Source organism: Pomacea canaliculata, linkage group LG2 (assembly GCF_003073045.1).
Source record: "Pomacea canaliculata isolate SZHN2017 linkage group LG2, ASM307304v1, whole genome shotgun sequence".
Taxonomy (NCBI): Eukaryota; Metazoa; Mollusca; class Gastropoda; order Architaenioglossa; family Ampullariidae; genus Pomacea; species Pomacea canaliculata.
In genome coordinates this window covers 14111501-14131164 of record NC_037591.1, presented here as the reverse complement: position 1 = coordinate 14131164, position 19664 = coordinate 14111501, and the positions used below count along the sequence as shown (strand labels likewise).

Here is a 19664-nt window from a genome sequence, read left to right as displayed (position 1 = left end):
TGGTTGCATAGCAACAGGGGGTTAGGGGAATGAGAGGGTTGGGTGGCAGGGAACAAGTGTACAGTTGGAGAGAGAGCATAGATCCACCATGTGAGAGAAGATAAGAGACAGGCAGTATCTGTTTTGCCCTTGCCAGTACTATCAATAGGCATAGAAACAAAATACTTGGACCCCATGATATGTGTTGTGTTGAGAAAATTGGTGTGCACCCACCCACCTACCTTCCCTGTTGTGTTTGTAGTACAGATATTATATCTCAAAATTTGCTGCACCAGTCGAATGAGTATCTAGCTCCTTCCCCAACTTTTGTATTAGCATGTAAATTTCCATACTTCAAATTTTCATAAAAAGCTTTGCCCAGAGAACTACAGATCAGAAATGTTACTTTAAAAATTGCTTTACACTAACTTGCAGAAAATAGCCCTCCCCAAAAATGGGAGTTGTGCAAAAACATTTTCATTGAAAAGTATTGGTTCATGGGGACTTTCTGCCAGAGGTAAAAGTATCATTTTGAAATGTTAATGTCATTCAAGTCAAGGCAGTACACTTTCTTTTAATTTCTCCAGGACTTGGCTGTGGTGGACAACTCTCTGGCATCAAAGGCAGCTTGACAAGCCCAAATTTCCCTGGAAATTTCTCCGATTCTACTACATGCACCTGGATCATTACAGTGCCAAGCAGGCGTGTGGTCCAAATAACTTTCTCTTACTTGGCTGTTCCAGGCCAGGCTGACTGCACTAACAACTATGTAGAGATATTTGATGGTCCCAGCACATTCGCACGAACACTTGGCAGGTTTTGCAATGTAAGAATACAGTATTAAACTTTGCTTCAGCTTGCCAGTCACTCATGTACTATATATGTATTATATGAATAGAGAAATGTGAAACATGTAGCTCTAAACTTCTTTTAGAACCTAAAAGGGATCAAAACTGATCTCAGTGCATTATATTTCTCTTGGCTGTATAAACTCTTGTGCATTTTGTGCTTTGTATGAATGTGTGCAATGCTATTTTATAGGCTGTTTATATTATATTTGAATGTTTATATTAGCTTGTTTAGGAACTTTAGATATATAAAGTATATCTCCTTTGTGTGATGTCATTGGTGAAAAGCTGTTACTGTCAACCAGTGCTAGTGGCTTATTGGTTGACATGAAGCATATATCAAGAGCTACAGTTCTAGATGAACTGTAATTGGCTTGCTGAATGAATATGATGCCTCTCAAACTTTTTAAAAGGGTTTTGTCATGTTGGAAAAAGTGTCTGATGACTTCTGCATCAAGAAAATATCCTTACAAGATGCTGTTGTTTTTTTTTTTGCAGGAGCAACCTTCATTACTGACAGCATCAAGCAACTCGGCCACAGTTCAACTTGTGTCCACTGGGTCCAGCCCAACACCCAGCTTCCGCATTGTCTACTCCAGTTGAGCTTTTGCGAAACTAAATCCCAAGTTGCTCAGTCCAGTAAACTCAGTGCCAACCATGATTCTGCTTTGTTAAGCATATGCAAAGCCATTGTGGACATAGTCTTTATTTTTATTTCACCTGAGCTACCATAGACAGAGATCTTACTTGACAACAATCTTAGTTACTGAAAACTGGATGAATTAATTGTGAATACATTTTCTTTACACCATCTGAGCCACCATGAACACTAAATGTCAATAAGAATCACATTTTATGTACATTACACAGATCGTTTTTAAAACTAGAAGACCATTTTTATCCCCACCAAGTCTTTGTGAATATAATAATAATGGAGGACCCTCACTCAGTGTCATACCACGCAGCACTAGAATTTAATGTTGTAAAAGAGAAAATGTCATTTGATATTGATCATTTACCATGGTGTACATTCTTTCTTAATAAAAAGCATAGGCATCGATGATCCCAATAAATCAAAACTTCTAGAAATATGTGCAAAGAGTGGACTGTATAGTACTGGCCAGAAAAAAAATTCCAAAAAATCATGGTGGGTAAATGATTTTGAGGACCTGGAACAATGGATGCAGAGGAACAAAAATCTGGTGATGAGTTAAGATGTTAAACTGCCATGGTTCAGCATATAAATCTGAAGGGGGAAAACTGGTTTCCATGCATGGTTGTAGACCCTTAAGTTGCTTAAAACTGAAAATCAGTATACATTGGAAAGTGTAGAGATAAATTAAGTCATGAAACTTGGTGAAGTAAAGGAAAGAAACCAGCTTTTCATTTTCTGTTTGTTGTTTTTAGAGTTATTTTAGGATCCTCCAGAGAGTGTAACATATTCATGGCACACTGATTATATATTTTTTTAACATTAATGATACTTCATATTTGTTTTACTTGTCACTGCACTTTCGTAAGTTTTAGATTAATGGAAAGATAAATCTGTAGATAACCAGTGAGCAGGATTCAGTTTATGATGAAGTGTTAAGAACTATATATAGTACATAATTTTGCATAAGCTCATTTTAAAAGATTCAACAACCTACATTTTCTTTACATGTGTGCATAATGTATATAATATTTTACATGATTTGTACAAGTTTGTCTATTGTACAATTGACAATAAAATCTATCCATATGATATTGTTTGTTTGTGTAATATTGTAGCTGTTAAGTTCATTCTGACCAAAATATAGCTTATTATTATTATTGTAGTGTGGTGTTAAGCTGGGACCGATATGCTCACACACACAGGCCGTGCGAAAAGTGTGGCACCAGGGTAGATCCTAGAAGATTCAGGGGTAGCAATATGAGGGAGAAGCAGGAAGGGAAAGGACATTCGGAGAGAATTGTCCCAATTAAGGAGTTTGTCAACGTCTGCAACATCAACCAGCATACAATAAAACCCATTCTACCTGTACGTGTTGACTGTGCTGAGTTTTTATTGTGGTGAGACTGGGAAAGCAACCTCATCTCGCCTGTTATATTATAACTCTTATGACTGTGCAGATTTTTCAAGACATGTAAGTCACATAAAAAGACGTCTAAATCACAAAAATGGCAGTTTATAGATATTGAGAAACAACATACATGTATAGCACATTTTTTCCTCCTTTGACGCCAATGAACTCCCAATCACCTCTTCTCCCTCACAAAATATTACCTCAGGCTCTGAAAACCTTTTATTGGTATGGCAATCTAAAAATCCTCGTGTTTTATGGATGGGAAAACTTATGTCTTTCCCTTTCTGCTTCCGGGTAATCATTAATGAGAACTACATAACGCCGAGGAGACGACTGTTCCGCTCCATGGAGCCTTGTTTTAAACACGAGAACCTCAGGATCTTATATCGCGACACTGTATAAACGTGACAACTGTCCGTGGGGCTGAGCGTTGGGGGTTTTCTCCCCTAACCCACACAGTGCAAAATCACCTCAAGGTGGAAGCACTTTCCTACTAAATAAACCAACCATGATGCACTCAACTTCTTCCCTGAAACAATCCTTTCTGTTCCAGTCGAGGGGTTTATGTATGCACGAAACGTAAACATTTTTTATGTGGGAACGCGTGCGTGTGTATGATGCATGCTTTTGTCACAAAGCACTTATTCAATTTGAGAAATAAATTCTCTTTTCACCTGTCTTAAACAAACAAATAAATCGAACATGTCAGGGTTGTGTAACTCTTGATTCCATCTGATACGTAACCGCCAACTATATCGAGGCATTAGACAAGAAAGCATTCGGTTTAGTCACATTCTTTGTTACGGCTCGCCAAGACTAACAGCAGAGAACTTCGCAAGAGGCTAAGCGTTGGTCTTGGCAGACAGCAATCCACCTATCCTTGATGTAGCTCTTCAGACTAAAATCGTGAAAGTTCGATAAGATGGCGGCTGTTGGTACGCTTGAAGATGAAGCGCGTAAAAGAAAAGATCGCTTACGTGCTCTGAATAGAAAGTCAAGAACAGAAAATAAAGGAGAAATTACTGAAGAGAAGAAAGACCCAGAACCGACTGAAGTAGGAAAATTACCACGGTAAGAAAATTGTAAATATTAATATATCACAATACCTCTTCACGAAAGTATTGCTTGTAGTAGGTACTCCAGAGGGATTTTCTTCATGCTGAAAGTTGGCAGGCTTTTATCTACAAAACCAACCAAATAAAACAAAAATTATGAATGTTTAAAGAATTAAATTTTGAAGCATTTTAGGAATAACGTACTTTCCAGATTGGATGTATACGGAATCAGTTTGCATGCGCAACAAATTAGTCGTTGTCATATACACAACAATAGCTGTATATGTCAGACGGTAATTGTAGATCTAATTAAAAACATCTGTGATATTTTGTGCTTTTGGCTGTAATAATGAATGAAAAAGAGATTAAAATAAAAATATTTTGTAAACAAGGTAGTTTATTTTTCTTCATGAGTAAAAGGCTGAGAAAAAAGAAAATGGATCTAACATAGGTAACAGTGAAACTAAACTTGTTATTTCTACTGTTATTTCAAAGTTACAGGACTTTTATTTCTGGACCTACCATATAAAGTGACACATGCAGGTATACTTAGTATACTAAGTGACACCAGGTATACTGCACTGTAGCTTTCCATACAATTAAAGTGGAAGTTTCTTAGTGCTCATAAACAAGCAGTAAGAATACACAACACACTTCACGTAAGTCACATTAAAGCAAAACTGTATTCAGTTTTAATGCAGTTTTTTTTTTAATCATCAAACTAAATTGGAAATAAATTTTTAATGCAGGCCAGTATTTCGAAGCTACCGACCTCAAGATAAGGAACTACAGGAGAGTACACTACCTCGCATCAAACCAGGAGATGGTAAAATGAAAGTTTGGCAATTCACACTCCTCTGCATTAGTCTTTTCTTTATTTAGTGATACTAAAGGGTCTTGTGTCTGAGTCTGCTCAGACATTGTTACTGCATTGCATTTTGTAAAATATACATGATTGTTGTATCATTGTATGTCATTCATTTACAAACATGCCCATTCACATTCACTTTTCTTGTCCGACCTTTCTTTATAAATATTCACAAGTCTAATTATGTTTAATATGACAGTAAAAAGCATTTTGCTATTCATGACACCTAACACAGTCTTTTGAAACATGTTCCTCCAAATGATTAAGGTATTTAATAGTAGTTTTAATAATGATTTCAGGTATGTTTATGTGCTTAATGTACAATTATACCTTGAAAACAAAATAAGGTGCTGTTGCTTACAGATTGCCTACAACAATATGTGGTATTTATTATTAAATACTTCAATATTTATATTACAGCGGCAGAAGAAGTGAAGGTACAGCTAGAAGCTGGAAAATCAGAACACATTGTTAATGAAGTGGTGAGACTTTTCTTTCAGTAACTCAAATCTTACAGTGCATATTATGGCTTTATTTACTTAAACAAATTAAACAGTAAAATAAATGTAAGTGTAAATTAATTACTAAAATGAACTTGAATAATTTAAGCACATAAATGTTGTTTTTAAATCATTTTTGTCTCATTTTTAATTATGTCCATTGTGATGAGAGGTAAACCATCAGTGTACTTAAATTCTCGTAGCTCATTGTAACCGAGTATAGGCAGTCTGGACTTACGATGTTGTTCCGTTCCTACATCGCGTCGTAAACCTATTTTCGTTGTAAGTCGGAACATATGTACATACTGTATGTAAATAACATGTCGTAAGCTCTTATCCTATCCTTACACCCATTCTAACACAGTAATTATCAAAAAACACATATAAAATATGTTTAATTCTTCTGCTGCACACCACTTACGAAGTTTGCGTTACAATGTTTACAATGCAAAACCACATAAGTCGAAACAAGGCTTTATACAGTATATGGGAGATGTGTTGTCACCTTGAAACATCGTAACTTGGGGCTGATGTAACCCGAGGACCGTAGGTACATTGTTATTTACATCCATTTTAAGCTGATTATTGCTTTTAGATGAAATGATAATGACTAATGTCATCTTCATGTAATGTTGTCAAAATACAAAAAAATGTGAATATGAGAATTAGAAATAACAGATGCTCGGTTCATACTGTGAATTTTTCCTTTATCAGAAAATAGATCTGAATGGGAGTTAGTCTATAGAAAATTAATTGAATGCAGCGGTTTCTTCCCTTCACTAATTCTTGAGTTTTAAAAAATCCTTATGCCAGCAGTTCTGTCTGTACAATTGTTTATTCTTGTGTTAAAAACCTTATCCTCATGTGTGACTCTGATGTGATTGTGATAGGAAACTCTGTAATAATCTGTTTTTTCCCTCCTACTTTTGATGTTTTATAGCTTATTACTTTGCTACAGTACATGGATATTCAGGAGAATATGCATTTGAAATAAATGTTAGCTGGCCATTATGGGTATAACTTACATAATAGAAAGTCACACCAGGCAACCTGAATTTAAAATACACATTTATTTTGCAGGACTTAACAACTTTAGCACCAAGAAAACCAGACTGGGATCTAAAGAGAGACGTTGCTAAAAATATTGAGAAGCTAGAACGACGAACTCAAAAGGCTATTGCTGAGTTGATTCGTGAGTGCCTTTCCTTAACTTTTACTATACGGGGGGTTTATGGTGCTCTGCTGCTTTGTTTTGGGATGCGTTACAAAATCTCACTGATCAAATGCAATTGTATTGCAACAGTAAGCTTGTTGCATGCCATACTAACTGAAAATGAATGCACATTTATGATACTAATAAGTCAAAGGAAGTTCTGAAATTGAAATATCTTTGACTGTAAATCATTTCCAGCATGGTCTGCTAAATGATAAATATAAACAGCACAAAGAAAAAAAACCATATGCCTTTATATAACATATTTTAAAAAGGATAAAATTCAGTCAATTGTCTATACCAAACTTAATCCAAACTTTAATCACATTTGCTATAGATTTTTCTGTCCAAAGATGCTAACTTTATTAACTTTCTTTGTTACTTTCATTTGGGTTGTAACATAATAAATCTCTTTTGAATGACAATATAGTCTTACATAGATATATGTAAACTAAAGGAAAGTGACTAAACTTTCAAGGTATGAAAAGAAAAATGAAGAATTAAAACATGAAATGTATAGGATTGAATTTTCATTAATGTTTTGTTATATTTAATATACTTATCAAAGAAAAGTATCCATTTAGTAGCATAAAGAGAAACTTCTGCTTTAAAACATTTCTTAAATTTTAAATATTGATTTAATCTTTTATAGAATATTTAAATTTTATTTCTTTACCATTTTATTTACACACCACAGTGGTGCTGCACACAGGATCCATCTGAAGACACACTAAACACTATGACAAAACATGTTAAGAAACATTCCAGATCTAATTTTAAAAAATCTAAAAAAGGAGAACATACTCTTGGTGAAAATTTGTGGGAAATACTTTGAGACATTATAAATAATCGCTAATGATCATGAAAAAGCAAAAGTTCAGTTTGTTTCTTAGTCATGACTAGTTGTATGGCTGAAACTAATAATTCCCTTTTTGCCATCTTCCTCATTATCATTTTTATCAAAGACAAAAGATTCAGCTTATATTTAAAAAAAACTTTGAACTTCGGTCTCAAAATCAGATATTTCTAAACTAATTAGCAAAAACAGCTCTAAACCTACATATATATATATACAGAAATGGTGAAAGGAAAGGAAGCCATGCAATCCTTTGTCTCAACCTTTTCTGCATTATCCTCAAATATTTAGAATTTTTTTTTTTACTTGAATATGATTATATTACATTTTAATCATGTTTTAATACTCCCAAATCAATAAAATAAACTTTAATGTAAAGTTTTAAAATAAACTGAAATAAGGTATGGTGACATTAACTTACTAAGTGAAAAGGAAAAAAGACTCCCTCCATGTTTCTTAACACAAAAATGTGAATGTATGTTATTAATGACAGTGTTGGACTCAAAACATATAAATAAGGAGCTCATTTTCTTGTTACCTGTTTTTGTTACGTGAAGTTAAATTGATTTGGTTTCTTTCTTTACCAGGGGAGAGGCTGAAGGAAAACCAGAGTGATCTTGCCACAGCTGTGAATGCCAGTGAAGCTATTGCAAGAGTACAAGTGCAGGATGATGATGATTAAATGTATAAGCATGTTTACAAGTCTAGAATTTCAAGGATGAGTGTTATTATAGTGATGATTTAATGAGGCAGACCATGTGTAAGTGTGTTTGAGTGTGTGTTTAGAAGGTGAACTGGTGGTGGATACATGGATGCATGAATGTGTGTGAGCTTGACTTCTATGTAAGTATCTTGTTCAACTCTTGGCGAATGAAAAAAAATTGGTTTTGAACATGTCATAATTGTCAGATCAGACATTTGCATTCAAATAAAACATATGCTATGTGATTTTCTGGCATATTTTTGCCTCATTTTTTGAAAGTTGCTAATAATCTATCCTCATTAAATATAGCAAGGAGGTTAATGCTAGTGGGGCAAAAAGGATAACAGGATCGACGAGTTAAAGCAGATTTTTCACAAAGAAATATCGTTTTAAGTCCAGATCAGCAGGCATGTACTGTGTACAAACAGTCCAATAAGCAAACATCCACATTTGCTCCTGAGGCATCATTCTCGTACAGACAACACTCATACTTATGGCAATCGGGTAGATTAATTATGCTCCTGCTTGTAACAATTAATGACATTTTCCATTTTCATGCTTGACTTTGTGAAATCAAACCATATTATTTTAGGTCTTGTATCATATGCCAATTGTTTTTCTGTAGGCCAGTTACATCCTACCCACTTCCACCCCTCTCTTTTGTGATGCACTCTTTACACCAACTGGGGAACTGGTTCAGTAATGTGGTCTGTGACAGTAAGCCTTTTTGCTGTCTGCTACTCACTTGCCCCAAGTATAATATGTTAAAAACCTATCAAATATGAAATAAAATAAAAACTACTAGATAAAATGTAAATGATAATAATTAAGGATTAGAATAAAAACTTGAAATACTACAGTTTCAACCATAATGCGCTTTCCTGTTTGGTACGCTTTATTACAGCACAATAAGAATTATTACTCTTTATGGCCGTTTGGTTAAAATTATTACTTGTTAAAACTTTTCCCAATAAGTTAAACAATGTGAACCAGAGAAGGAGGGGTAAAAAGTAATTTATGTCGATTATAAAGTGAAATTATTAAATAATTTGATTTTAGTTCTGTCCTACGCATGAGCAACAATGTGCACCAAGGGAGAGAAATTTCACCAGAAGGGCTAATCACTCTTGACAGCGGTTACCTAACAGTCGGACCCAACAAGAACCTATCCGACGATTGAAAAATAGATGTCACAGTTGACGTAGTTGTTCAAAGTATTTTATGATAGAAGCGTTGATTAGAACTTGATATAATTTTCTTATGTTATTTTTTTTACGATACTCTAAATGAAAAACTGTCAATAATATGTGTGTATATATATATTTATACCTGTTAATAACCATAAAATAGGAAGAAAATTATACAGCGATCATTAATGGAGAATTATTGGATTTAGAAGGCTTTTTAGGCTTACATTTTGTAGACATACTTACATAAATAGAAACAGATAGTGATAGAAATTTGCATATACTACGTCGTGAGCCTCTAAAATACGCAAATGCAAGGACATGTTCCTCTTGCAAGCTATTTCGTCTGCTTGGGTTATCAAAATCAAGGGAGGACAACCCATTCCTTGGCGATGTTGCAAGGTATTGTGGGTGAACGTCGTTGAGCAAGATGGCGGACTCAGAGGAGCAAGAGCCTACTCCGGCTCAAGATATCGTCGTTACGAAGTATAAAATGGCCGGAGATATGGTTAATGGTATGTAATGACCTTAATTCAATCATATTATTTGGGAGAATTGTTGAAAGATGAATTATAGCTTTATAAAGATGTGACACTTTACACTGCATGCTTGCCATGTGTTCGCGGGAAGAAACAGCATGGCGGATATAGACCATGTGGATGTAACAGACGGGTGTGTCAAATTAATCTTTTTAGCACATGCTTACAATTTTTCCTTATAAAAGTAGAAAAGGAAATATTTGTATTCCAAGTTTTGGCGACGTTATATTGTAAATGTGTTACAGTTTTTCCGAGAGCCGCAGTAGTTTTAGTAAGATTGCAGGAGACATAGGAGTGCATTTTTTTTTTGGGGGGGGGGGGGGGGGGGCTTTGCCGATTGCAAGTTGCTGTCGCAACATTTATATTCAGCTTTTACCCGATAGCGTAACATCTCATATGCAGCTCAGTATGGTTTCCCAGTAAAATTGAGTTGCCCGCCTGCTTCTCTTTCTGTAGATTTGACTTCATCAATATTGTTTGTTCCCCGATTCCTCTGTATCTTCTGTGACTGTATTTTATTACTTGCCTGCATAGTTGTTTTTTTTCTTTCATCTTTCGTATTCTGTTAAGGTCCGACGTGAGTCTTTGTAATAGTTTTGTTATTCTTAAAATTAATATTATCCTTTGAAAAAGCTTGTATTTTTGACCAGTTTTTAATGCCATTTCCCCACTTTCATTAGGGTGCAACAGTTAGCGCCTGTCACAAAATACAGCAAGGTTGGCTGTCCTGGGTTCAGCTGTTGTCTTGGGTACACTGTTCTTTCTCTGCATGTTTACGTGTGGCTCAGCATAAAACAGGTCCCATCCCCCTAACATATAATTAGGAAGAATGAGTGTAAAATGAACTGCACAGGTATGAAAGCATATAGTAACAATTTTAAGTGAAGAGGGAAAGACCTATGATATAATAATAAAATATCCATGCTTATTTGCAAAACAATTTTATAAAAATCATTTGAAGTAGAGTTTCTCGAAATAAATGCAAAAGGTAGGGTGTGATCTGGTGCACAAGCATCCAGCATTATCCCCTGACACTTTGTATTGGGTGTCCACTATCAACAATGATTAGCTATCTCTGGCGCTGAAGGCTGACTTTAAGATTCTAAACTGATTTCTTTCACAAGTTTAAGAGAAAGTTTGCAACACGCCTTGCCACAGCCTGTGATGAGCCTTCTGCTGATGTTTAGGATATTTTTATTGTATTTTTTTCATTTACGAACAGTTAATGCTATTAGAGAAGTAAGTGGACATTTAACTTTCTCTCCTATAGGCTAAAGGTGGTCAGACCCATCTGAAGGCATGAATTTACCCCCTTCTCAAAAAATTATTTAAAAAGAACTTAACAAGATAGAAAAACAAATTGAATTGAAAATGACACATCAGAATGTGTAGAAATGGGTCAGTCTTACCTGAATCTTGCTTGAGAACTAACTTTTATGAAAATCCAAGCAAAATTAGGTATGTGAAATAGAGTTTTGAAAAAGTTTTTGAAGCATTTCAAACATGGCGTGGTTCGAAATTCGGTGAGCAGATGAAAACCATTTTTACACCATTTGTGGTCCAATTCTCCTTCATTTGAAGCGGGAATATCCTCTGGGATGTTCTTTCTGTTACTATTCGACATTTCAGATGCACGATGTTCATGATCGTTGCGGATTTCAACATCATCTTGCCAGCCGCCTCGCCATGTTTACAGTTGAAAAAGACAGGTAGTGTAGAATAAGTTTTTCTTCTATGCCACGAGGTGTATAGGCCTAAAAAAAATTACAACAATGCTACACAAGGGGTAGTGCGATGCAGAGACAAGCAAGCGGCATTCCTTCACACTACCTAGTTCAGCGCAGAGAGAAAGAGTTAAAAGTAAAATCCTTTTTCTACAAATTACTATATAGACCCAGTCTTCAAAAGTAATTCCTTTGTGCTACCAAAGCGGAAGCAAGTAAAAAATCAACATCATACAATTTTGACATGTTTCTCATGGTACTTTCAAAATTGCCATGTGTTCTAAAATTATGGATAATCTTTATATTATGTGACTGAAATATTTTACATAGACAAGAGTGATGTCCCTTCACCCTTAGGCTAGAGGGGGGAGGATCTCCATTTTATTTTTGTAGATCTGTGTTACATTTTGTATCTACTGTTTCATTACAATCTTAGCTTCTGTTACACCATTTTCTATATTTTGGATTATTCATCTATTCCTGCGTCACATAACTTCTTTTTTATGGACCACTTGAAATGGTTGACTAGCTGTCTCAACGGCAACATCTACGCCATCTTACCATTATTTAGAATTATGTATCAGCAGTATTAAGTTTATTTCTTTGATAGCATTTCTGACTGAATTTTTTTTTTTTTTTTTTTTTGGTGACTGTGGTGCATCTGTTAAGCTACTTATCATTGTGAGGGTCAAGATAACACTGATGTTCTCTGAAGTCAGACACATTTGTGCATGCCATGACTGCTCCATATTTTCTGTAGGGTTCCATGTACCTCCTGAAATAAAAGTTCTGAACAGATCGCAGTCTACCAGTTCTTTCCTATGCTGAACACCAAGCGTGCTTCACGAGCAAATTTTTCCATCTTTTTATGTTTGTTGATGTGTCTTTAGCTGGTTGTTTGCTATGTTTTGGTCTGTGTCAGCTTATATCCATTTATATCTGAATATGTGCTTAAATGTTTTGTATTTGTAAAATATTTGTAAATAGTATCAAGTCTACTGTACAGTGGAGAATGTGCTGTATAAATCTGCATTATGATATGCCAGTTTTACACTAGCCATACTTCAGCAATCTATTTCAGAAAACACGTCTTAGATAGCTTTTAAATTTTCTAAAAGAACAAAACCTGCTATTAAATGTAAGACTAGTTCATTTCTTCGTTTGAAAAGATTTTGTCTTTTTTATTTAATGGCCAAAATGTGGCAATTTTAGTCAGAAATTATTTCTGAATGGAAGGTAATTGCTATGTGTATAATTGGTGATATATGATTTTTTTTATTCATCCTTCCCATGTGACAAATTCTGTATATCAATGATAAGTTTTTTTTCCCCTCTCCATTTAGCCATCCTAAAGGAACTGTTAAAGAAATGTGTTCCTGAAGCCTCAGTCCTGGAGCTGTGTGAATATGGTGACGCTCGCCTGCTGGAGGAGACTGGCAAAGTATTCAAGAAAGACAAAGAAATGAAAAAAGGTCAGGGTCATTAGATTGAGAAGTATTTCTTTGCAGACATTCTTCTGTCTGGGTAAATTTTCTTTTTGTATATTTGCAAAATATTGGCATACCTGGAGCATTTATTTAACATTTCTGCTTGGGAAAAAATGTACAAATAACAAACTTAGCACCTTTTGCGAAAAAAAAGTTACCATTATATCTGCTTTTAACAGTATTTTTTTTTTTTTCTTTTTTAGCTTGTATCCTTGTGGTTTCATAATGCTTGCAGAGTTACTTGATCCTAGATTTTACTAACCCAAGATTTTTCTTGCAGGCATCGCCTTTCCCACATGCATTTCAGTGAATAATTGTGTGTGTCATTTCTCGCCTTTGAAGAGCGAACCTGATGTGCGATTGCAAGATGGGGACATGGTGAAAATGTAAGTCTATAAACCTTTGCATAACTCGTAGTCACCTTCCTTTCAGAGAAGATGTCTCCATTAGTCATCACATTTTATACAGAAATAATTGTGTCTTAAAACTGATTTTGAATTAGGTTTAAATATCACATTTAAACTGGTTTCCCTTCAGGAAGTGATATATATATCTATTAATAGAAAATTGCATGGATCGGCATTACCCAAAACTTTTTTTCAGATTCATATTTCGAAAGTAGAGCCATAGTGAAAACTTCTTGTATATGTTAAAAGGTTTCAGTTATTACTCCAAGTGAGTAAAGTTTTTCGTCTTTTATCATATATATACACACACACACATCTTTTCTTCATCTTTTATCATGTATACACACATCAATTAGTATTGCAACTGCTATATTTTAAGCACACAAAAACAAATGCCATATGCTTTTCTGTTAGTGATAGTGTGTTCTTTGCTAATGAGCAGCTGCTTTGTGTGTTTAAAAAAAAATTATGTAACATTTTTCTTGGTTTTTATTTTTGACTATATGAAATGTAAAAGAATAGTCTATAAATACATTTTTAAGTTATATTTATATTGTTTTTATTTCCAGTGACCTTGGTGCACATGTAGATGGCTTCATCGCTGTTGCTGCTCATACTGTCGTTATTGGTGCCTCAAAGGTATGTATAAATTAAAATTTCGAGCAGCAGTTATTGACATTGACACACTGGTGTGTTGATGGGAGAAGGAATGAAATTGAAGTAACTTTTGCATATACTTCATTCATGTTTTGCCTAACGTAGTTCTGCACACAAATAAAACTTTGTATTAGGGCGAAGATATCAGTATAATAAAACAGGAGCAATTTCTCCCATTTTGTTTAGGAAAGCAAGGTGACAGGACGCAAAGCAGATGTCATGATGGCTGCACACATGGCCTCTGAAGCTGCACTGCGGTTGGTGAAGCCAGGAAATGAGGTGGGTATTAGCTGCGTATTCTGTTGATGCTTTAGCAGGTCTCTCTGAAGAGAGCTTTGATTTGTAGAAGATTGATATTGTACAGGCTTTCACTTTAGCTTTACTAGCAAGGTGAAACTGATAAAGCAAAAGCCTTGAGTGTGCAGGTCATTCTCATATAGAGAATAGATGTACTTTTCTCTGTTTGATTGCAGCAAGTGGGTGCTGATTATAGAATACTTGTTTCTGGTAATTATGGGCTGACCCCAAGCCAAAAGGATGTTACATGAACAGCTTAAGTTTTACGTTGTGGTTGTAAAAATATATCTATATATTTTTTGTCCAGAACTATCAAGTGACAGATGGAATTCAGAAAGTAGCTGATTGCTACAAATGCAAGCCTCTTGAAGGTAGGTATACTGTGGCTTATGATACTTACAGGTGCTCAGCTATGTATCTGTATAAAAGATAAGTTATAATTAGAGCTTGCATTTCTCCACATTCTCCTGCCTTTAGAAACTGTTTTTCTACTAAAAATAAGTGGGTTGAGGGCTGTTTGTTTTTTTGTCACCTGAAGTCAGTGGTAACTTTTTTCCAGGTATGCTTTCACATCAGCTCCTGAAAAATGTCATTGATGGAGAGAAAGCTTTCATACTGAATCCTACTGAAGCTCAAAGGTAAGGATAGCTGCATAGAAAGCTTATGGCAGGTTGTACATGCATTGCATTTTAGTTTCTCCTGTAATCCTCAGAGCATAATGAGCCATGATTGTTGCTTTGCTGGGGAAGCACAGGGGATGGCAATTTTCATTACTTTTATTGCAAAGACCAAGCTTTCTCTGTTCTAAAGAGCGGCTCGGTGGCGCAACGGTTAGCGCCTGTCACCAATACAGTGAAGGTTGGCTGCCCAGAGTTCATTTCTCGTCTCGGGCACGCTATTCTTTCTCTGCACGTGACATCTGTTTACAGGGCTGGCTGCTTGCCGTAATATAGCCTCAGTTGCTCGCCCCCCCCCGTTCTAAAAAATGTATAGGTTTCTTGGTGTGTTTGCCTGAAAGCAGCAGTAATAAAAAGTCATTTTTACAATGTTCAGTTATAAGCCATTCTTTGTAATACACTTTTATGCTGTGCTAAGAGTTTTTTTAAAATAATTGCTTTAACCCATAGTATCCAATTATCTCCTGTCAAGAAGAATTTTATCACTGCCACATTAATTTTTGTAAATGAAAATAAGGGTGTGATTTTTCTTGTCGTGGCATCATCTTCTGCATATATATTTGTATGCACTGTCTTTGTAATAATTAAAGATGTTAATACAACACACTGAAACCCAGTCTGATTAGACCAAATTTTCACTCCCATTCCTCCACTCCATTTCAAGAAGCCTCAAAGTTTTGACTTAAGCTGTAGCTTAAGTATGAATCGCTAACCCAACACTGGAAGTGACATTCATGCAGGTTTACTGTTTCAGGAAGGAGCATGACAAATGTGAATTCCAGGTACACGAAGTGTATGCCATTGATGTACTTGTCAGTTCAGGAGAAGGAAAGGTATGTGTTTGTGTATGTCTCCTCTGTATATTTGGATTATTGGAAGAAAAAATATAAATGTCTCTTAATTTGTTTTTTGGCGTATATTTTTAGAAAAGTATGTTCTTCGATCATATTTACACTTTCCGCTTCTTGTTAATCTGTTAAATTATCTCTTTATATTTGCCAAATATGCCGTGTCCTGATAGCTTTGCAGTTTAAAGTCATTGAGGTAAATAAGACTAGCGTATTATTTCCTTTCTGAAATATTTTAAATCTAAATTTTCGGCTGTACTAATTTTTTTTTCCTGAAAAAGGGAAGAGAACTGGACACCAGAACCACGGTGTACAAAAAGAAAGACATCATTTATCAGCTCAAAATGAAAGCATCTAGGCGTAAGTGGTGATGGTTTTTTTTTTTTTTAACTGCTGTTGATTTTATTTAAGGTGAGGGAGATGTCACTCAAGCAGTCTTTGGGGAAATTTGCGGGTTAGAGTAGTGCATTACCCTCACTTCAAAGTAGGCACAAAAGCAAAATGAAATATACGAGTAGAGAATTATTGACTGAAAAGGAAGAAAAAAAAAAAACCAACGTTTTTTTCTGTGTAATAGCTTTTATTTTCTGTTGCAGAGTTTTTGAGCGAGACAGACAAGAAGTTTGGTTTGATGCCTTTTACATTAAGGTGATCATTTAATAAGAGACTGTCTAAAATGGAATGTGTTGGTTTCTGGTAGCTCTTGTTATGGTTATTTGTAAATAACTTTACAAATGGAAAGAAATAGTGCGATTTTGTGTCTGAACGATGATTCCTATTACATAAAGCATTTGCTTCTACAATTTGAGACGTTTGATGGTGTGTAAGAGGGGAGAAAGCATGATTTTTTCATGTAAAATATAACATGACTGTCACCCTCTGTTCAGGTTGTTTGAAGATGAGAAGAAAGCAAAGATGGGTGTGGTGGAGTGTGTAAAACATGATCTTATGCAGCCTTTCACTGTATTGTATGAACGAGAAGGTAAGTTTTTAGAAGAGATTTAAACTTGGATGGTTTTTTTTTTTATTGTTGTTTTAAATCTTTTTTTCAACTTGCGCATTGATGACGTTCGATTTTATGAAACTATTCTTTTGTTTTTTGCTTGCTTTTGTTGCCATTTGTCTGGTACTCCTCAGAATCTTATGCAAGATTTTCGGTTTGTTTTTTTTTTTTGTAGGAGAGTTTGTAGCTCAGTTCAAGGTCACTGTTATACTTATGCCTAATGGTCCACTGAAGATTACTGGCCTTCCGTTTGAACCAGAGGCATACCAGACAGAGTACAAAATTGAGGATGAAGATGTGAAGGTGAGGCATAACCGGAGCCTAGCTGTGGGACAGAGCCTTCTCTTGTGTATATTTGGTCTATATCTTTAATTTAAAGTTTGTTTAAAACAAGGTCTTAGGTATAACAAAATTTTGTCTTCCTGGAGATGATGGCATCTATGGGACATTTGTTGATTATTATATCACTCTTAGGCATGAGTCGATTTTCTACCAGATGCATAACGTTTTAGGTACGAATAGAATTGGTCTCTGCTTAAATCTCTGTCACTAAAGATAACTCACCACCACCACCATCAAAATCATCTTTCAGCTTTAAAAATTGCTGTATCTAACACTGTTTTTATCCCCTCTAGTCTGCTATTTAAGCCATTTGATTTGGATATGTGATGTTTGAATGTTGTTGCTACTGTGTTGTGGAAATTTACAATATGCCAGTGTCCCATGTAAAGAGATGTGCAGAATGTATAACATGAGTTTGTATTTTTACCTGTTTCAGACGCTGCTTGCAGCTTCAGCCTCCAGGAAAGCGGCTAAAAAGAAGAAGAAAAAGGCAGGAAAATCATTAGCAGAGAATGCAGATGCTGCTGAAGAAGAAGAAGAAGACTGAAGTGCTTATGTACACTTTTAATTATGTGTTGTGCTGAACTCTTCTCTCAGTGCACACTGTGCAAAGATTGGAAATCTTTTATCAGTCTTGTTCACCCACTTGAAGCACAGAATGGCAAGGGGCTGGAGTCAGTACGACTCTCAAATGTTTGTGGCTGAAAATGCAGGAATGCCAGCAGACTTTGCAGGCAATGAATGTTGATGTCTTGGATGGTGGTGGAGGCAGCAGCATTGTGTAGAGATAGTCTTTTTAAAGAATTAAACAGGAAGAAAGGTTTCTGGACTTAAAATGTCCACTCAGGTTTTATGTTTTATGTGGCTCGATCTGATATAGAAGTACTTTTTAAAAAAAGGCTTAAGTTAGCACAGTGAGCTTTCAGCTGGACTGTTCAATATCAAAGATGATCCCTTATCTCCCCACCCCTTTCACTCGTTCCTTAAGAAATCATAGATTTCTTGATTTTTATATATCTTGTTTTGAAAAAGAGAAGTTGACATTTCATCTATCATGCTGGAAGGTTAGTGTGATGGTGGTGGTAATAAGCATGGGGATGGGTTTGAACTTGGTATTTTTTGTTCATTTGGGTGAATGTCCCAGAAACTGTCACATGCATGGATAAATCTTTGTGTTGCCTTTCACAAGTGTAACAGCTTGCAGCCTTAGCCATAACCAGGTCCAACATGCTGTCATGATCTGTGCTAGACCAACACACTGCCATGTGTTTCCATTCTCTTCAGATAAAAAGAAGAAGAAAACCTCTCAGGACTAATGCATTAAACTTTTACCCTTGCAATGTTTATAAACCAACATACAACCTTCCCCACTCTTTTTATGAGGGGATGTTGGTGGGAGGACTGGCAGTTTTGGCTGTCATACAATCCCAGCTTTCTTTACCACGATGGATTGAAATAGTTTTTTTGTTTGGTGTGGTGGCTTGTTGATTTCTGCTTATAGAAACTAGGGTTTTAGATGATGATGCAGGTAGCGCATTGTAAGTAAAACCTCAATGTAGGTGTCCATGGAAAGAGCAAGTTGTGGCACAACTTCCATTCTCCCTGAACTGTTTTTTAGGGTGTGGTGGAAAGATAATGCTTTATGCTTTTAAAATTGTGAATAATTAAAAGTTGTAAACATTCGACTATTTTTTTTTCTTCCTTTCTCACCTTGCCTTTTTTCTTAAGTCGGTTTCTGAGTTGCTAATCCTGATCTCTTTAATTTATCGTATATTTGGAAATTGTTGCTAGGACTGGAAAAGAATAACAAAGAGCTCTGGCATAGCTAAAAATTAACTTTATTCTCTCACTCTCAAGTGGGAGATTTTTTTTTTTTTAGCAACAATAGTTTTCTGATAAAATAGCTCTGAGGGAAGTTGCAGTGGAATACATTAATAACCAAAATTACATCAGAGGATAAGTGGCTTGTTGGTGGCAGAGTTTGCGGAAATTATTCCTACCATAGTCGTTAGCTTGATTTGAGCTGGAACACGTAAGATAGTTAAACGATCATAATGTGCATGCAGTACACAACTTCCGAAGGGGTTAAGTTTAGTCAACTTAAGTTACTGTAAAAGTATCTAGCTTCGGGGCAGTATGGCTAACGCAAACGATAGTTATTCCCAATACATGCAATAAGCAGCCGCGTGCAGAAACGCAAATTTATACGTGCCGACCATCTGCAGCTGATAAGATAATGCCATAATTATGTGCACACATGCGAGTGCTGATATCGCTTATAATAGCTATGATGGTACGGTTGTAATCCGTGATCTTCATTTAAGAAATCGCGTGCATCTATTTCCTGAGGTATTCTCGACGCACGCTGCCTATGCACTCTCGTCTTCGGTAGGTGGCTTGAGTTGGAC

The 19664-nt window shown here is 35.6% G+C and overlaps 3 protein-coding genes across 3 annotated transcripts in view; all 3 read left to right on the top strand.

The window, feature by feature from the left end:
• Nucleotides 1–2571, top strand: part of LOC112557991 (cubilin-like) — a 78054-nt gene extending 75483 nt beyond the window's left edge. Inside the window, 2 exon segments of the mRNA XM_025228169.1 lie at nt 567–805; nt 1326–2571. Of these exon segments, the coding sequence (XP_025083954.1) occupies nt 567–805; nt 1326–1430 (344 nt within the window). The 3' untranslated portion in view covers nt 1431–2571.
• A 1215-nt stretch (nt 2572–3786) lies between these two features.
• Nucleotides 3787–8338, top strand: LOC112554907 (coiled-coil domain-containing protein 12-like). Its single transcript, XM_025222983.1, has 5 exons — nt 3787–3964; nt 4698–4774; nt 5237–5298; nt 6397–6508; nt 7973–8338. The coding sequence occupies exons 1-5, from the start codon at nt 3816–3818 to the stop codon at nt 8065–8067; spliced, it is 495 nt and encodes a 164-aa protein (XP_025078768.1). The 5' UTR covers nt 3787–3815; the 3' UTR covers nt 8068–8338.
• A 1306-nt stretch (nt 8339–9644) lies between these two features.
• On the top strand, nt 9645–18096 carry LOC112554778 (proliferation-associated protein 2G4-like). The gene is made up of 13 exons (XM_025222809.1): nt 9645–9790; nt 12882–13010; nt 13306–13411; nt 14002–14071; nt 14276–14368; nt 14694–14757; nt 14946–15024; nt 15818–15896; nt 16193–16271; nt 16508–16559; nt 16799–16893; nt 17090–17217; nt 17693–18096. Exons 1-13 carry the CDS (start codon nt 9706–9708, stop codon nt 17801–17803), a joined length of 1170 nt encoding a protein of 389 aa, XP_025078594.1. The 5' UTR covers nt 9645–9705; the 3' UTR covers nt 17804–18096.
• The last annotated feature ends 1568 nt before the right edge of the window (nt 18097–19664 follow it).